Source organism: Lucilia cuprina, chromosome 2, assembly GCF_022045245.1.
Source record: "Lucilia cuprina isolate Lc7/37 chromosome 2, ASM2204524v1, whole genome shotgun sequence".
In the NCBI taxonomy this organism is placed as follows: Eukaryota; Metazoa; Arthropoda; class Insecta; order Diptera; family Calliphoridae; genus Lucilia; species Lucilia cuprina.
Window position 1 is genome coordinate 64,606,122 of NC_060950.1, and position 4,212 is coordinate 64,610,333.

General features: G+C 31.7%; 1 protein-coding gene across 1 annotated transcript in view; it reads left to right on the plus strand.

Moving 5' to 3' along the window:
* Positions 1–273: 273 nt before the first annotated feature.
* The window catches only part of LOC111683888, an 18,641-nt gene continuing 14,702 nt past the window's right edge, over positions 274–4,212 (plus strand). Inside the window, exon 1 of the mRNA XM_046956687.1 lies at positions 274–296. Coding sequence (XP_046812643.1) covers positions 289–296 — 8 coding nt within the window. The 5' untranslated portion in view covers positions 274–288. The remainder of the gene's footprint in view (positions 297–4,212) is intronic.

Genomic DNA, 4,212 nt, shown 5'->3' on the forward strand with positions numbered 1-4,212 from the left:
TGCCAGTTTCTCCCTCATCCTAAATTCTACAGCATCTAAATATATTTACTTTATAACAAACAAAAACAGTAAAATTGTATTAGTAAAAGAAACATTAATCATATTTTCCATTTCAAAGAAACTTTTCTACTCAGGAAATTAAATACATTGCCACGTAACCTGCCATAATGCAACAACCTATTGTTGCTGTTGTTTATGTATCTGTTTAACTGCCGGGTTTATGTCAAGCCAACGTTACGGTGGCAAAAACTCGAAAAAGGGTCTGAGGGAGTACTCCTTTCTCTGTCTATGAAAAGGTGAATTTTGTAAAGCTTATATCACAATACTTTGTTTATAAGTTTATGCATGTGTTTATTATTAGAACATTCTAACAATTTACACCAACAATAGCAAAAACAACAACAATAAAAAATATAATAGTTGTACTAAAAAATAACAATAATAAATATAAATAAAAAAGACCCGGTAAAACTAACAATGTCAACAACAAATGTGCCATTATAAAAGCTTATTAAATGCATTATTACACTTATACACTTGCACGTAACTAAAACTCACTTACACACACACACACACTTGCTCATATACGACAAAGTGTTGCATACTTACACCTGCATTGACGGTAAATAAATTTGTAGAAAATATATAACAATTTATATAAACACAACAACAATGAGTTTACAGTAGTGTTGTTGTAGTTGTTCTCTTTTAAACTAACGTGTAAGCAGTAAGCAATAGACTATGTAGTCTCATGTCTATAAAGTGTTGCATGCCTCATACTGTGTGTATTGCACACACAATGCTAAAGGTTTTGTTATTTTTATTGTTGTTAAAATGTACAATAAATATCCTGTTTTAGTAGCAAACTAACTACAAGTAAACGCATTCAAAAATATTAAAGAGACACTGAACACAAAAGCGACAAAATGAATGTGGAAATGATAGATATTAAAAAAATTCTATTGCAATTTACAAAGGTGTTTTTATAAAGAATTTATTTGCTAAAATACATTTTTAAAGATTTTATTATCTACAAGATATGTTTATAACAAGTTGTACTTATTGAAACATAATGATCATTATCTTAATAAGCTGAGGAACAACTAGAACTGAACTAAAACTGAAGAAGAACTGAACTAGAAGTGAACTAAAACTAAACTAGAACTGAACTAGAACTGAACTAGAACTGAACTAATACTGAACTAAAACTGAACTAGAACTGATCTAGAACTTAACCAGAACTAGAACTGAACTAGAACTGAACTAGAACTGAACCAGAACTAGAACCGAACTAGAACTGAACCAGAACTAGAACTGAACTAGAACTGAACTACTTGGAACTGAACTAGAACTGAACTAGAACTGAACTAGAACTGAACTAGAACTGAACTAGAACTGAACTAGAACTGAACTAGAACTGAACTAGAACTGAACTAAAACTGAACTAGAACTGAACTAGAACTGAACTAGAACTGAACTAGAACTGAACTAGAACTGAACTAGAACTGAACTAGAACTGAACTAGAACTGAACTAGAAGTGAACTAGAACTAAACTAGAACTGAACCATAAGTAAAATTTAACTGGTGTAACAAATTTTGTAAAAGCTTTCATTAGAATTTTAAGCTTTTAAGCTTTCTTAAATAACAGAATTTGCTAACTTTCTAAAAGCTTTTAGTACTTTTACTTAAGCTTTCAAGTTTGTTTATATAGTGAGTGTTATAGTTTACTATTGATTTGATTTGACTGAACATTAGATCCTAAAAAAACTTACCGATTTTGTTGTTGTGTTTTAGCTAATAATGCTGTTGACATCTTACGTATTCCTGAATTATCTTCGCCTGGTAATCTTTTGCTATTACCTTGCAGAGGTGGTGGTGTCGCATAGGGATATTGTCTGTAATAATTTGGATAATCACGATATTCATTATCGCGACCATTATAATAAGGAGAATTAGGTGGAGATGGATAATAAGGGGATTGTGGAGGTGGTGGCGGTGGTTGTTGTCTATAATAGGATTGAGGTGGTGGTGGTGGTGGCTGTCTATAATAAGGTTGAGCAGGCTGTTGCTGTCTATAATAAGACGTTTGCTCTGGCTGTTGTCTATAATATGTTTGCGATTCTTGCGGTGTTCTTTGTTCCGGCTGACCAAAATAATCATCACTACCATCATATTCTTCATCTGCTAAAGATTTACTATAGGGATCTTCTTCATCTTTATCTTGTTTAGGTGGCACTTCGGCCATTTGTCTATAAGCTATCGAGGGATTTGTATCAGTTTTCGAGTAAACCACTACCGGTTTTTGTTCTTCATAATAAGTATTCGACTTTTGCGGATTAGAATTTGTTGTATTTTCATTTGTTGTAGCTCTAGCTTGTCTATCACTATTGAATTGTTGTTTATTTTCCAATTGATCTTTTTCCTCCAGTTGCACTAACACAGAGTCGGTGGATTCATGTATCTCAGAGCTTTTAAAGCTGTTCCTAAGTATACGTACTATAGCCGGTTCATCGGAGTAAAAATTATGCACCTCTATGAGGGCAAATGTGGAAATGGTTAAGCAAAATATAATTGTAACTCCCACAAGAGCATATTTCGTATAATTTTTGGTTTTATTCGTATAATAATAATAATAATAATCGTATTTTTTCATATTTATTTGAGGTTAAACTTTATGTTGTTAGAGAAATCGTTTTTAAAGCTTTTTTTAAAAGCTTATTTTGAAGGTTAAGTTTTATTTAGAATTTTGTTTAATTGTTTTACAATTTTTTTAATTTTAAATAAAATTTACACTTATTTTATTCCAACAGCGTCGCGTGGCTTATTGTTTCGTTACAAATCGCGTACTATTTGAAAATTTTGTTCTGGTTACTGGTAAAATTCTAGATTCACTCTCTCTCTCTCTATCCCTGGTTTTCCATTTAATGCTTTCTACAACTTATTCTGGTTTTTACGTTTTCTTAAAGGTGTGAAATTAAGAATTTTAGGGTAAAACCAAAAATCTTGGATAAATAATGCACACACATACATACATAAGTCTAAAGAGAAAATTCAAATGTAAAGAAGAAACGACACGATCGTACCACCAATACTCATGTCTTAACAATTAGTAGTAAAACCCAAACACTACTTTACTACCGTTAAAGTAGTAGTTATGATCTGTTTTAAAAGTGTTAATAAACTGTTAAAAAGAAAAATCAAAAAATGTGACTCGTTTAAGGGGTTCTTTAGTCTGTTCCACTGCTCTAGTTTTTAAAGTGTGATATTCTGCAAACGACTTCCTCTCTGCTCTAACGATAATTCTGATCTTTATTGTTAGTTCAATTAACACTTATTTGTTAAAGCAGCCCAGTTATTTGTTTATATGTATTTGTGTTACTATATCTTTATAAATTCTAAATAAATATTTTTATTTACTAAAAACCGTTATTGGTAAAAAAAGCGTTTTAAAGATTTTATTTTTTAAGGTGAAAGTTTGTTTTTTTTTCGAAAAAGTTTTTACTTTTCTAGAGGAAGTTTACAAATTAAGATATTTGATCGTGATAATTTTCCCTATTTTTTTACTAATAAAGTAATGAAATTGATATAAATCTAATACAAATAACTTAGTATTTAAAGGCCTAAATACATAAAATTAAAATTATTTGAAAATTGTCACAACATGGGATGCAATACCATGGTCATGCTTGGATTAATTAAAGAGGGACCGAGGTTTGCATTATATAGTGATAATTAGTTTGAAAAATTTATCTTAGATAATAGATCAATTTGCACCCTGCAAGGACGAGATACTAGCACAGACTGACTTTCGAGAGTTTTAACGTGAGCACCTGCCTTGAAGGCCTTATCTCACAGTGGTCTTTTTCATCCACTGGGTAGACTTGAGAACGGTCTACCATCGCCCATTTATTCTTCAATGAAGAATGCTAGTGGCAATTTTTGTACATTGGCTTTGACCGGTCCATGCACAAGTACTTTGCTGGAGTACTCGAGCTATCTAATCTCTGACCATTAGATGGCCTCTGTTGATTCGGCAACAGCCCCTAGAGACGTAAACGGTGGACCGAAGTACGATCCATCAATAAGCCGAAGATATTGTTCTTACTCACAGGGACATACTAAAATAATACTAATATGAATAGAGTAAACTCTGAACATAACAGGACAAGGAAGGAAAATTCAATGTTATCATATGTATATGATACCTTTCA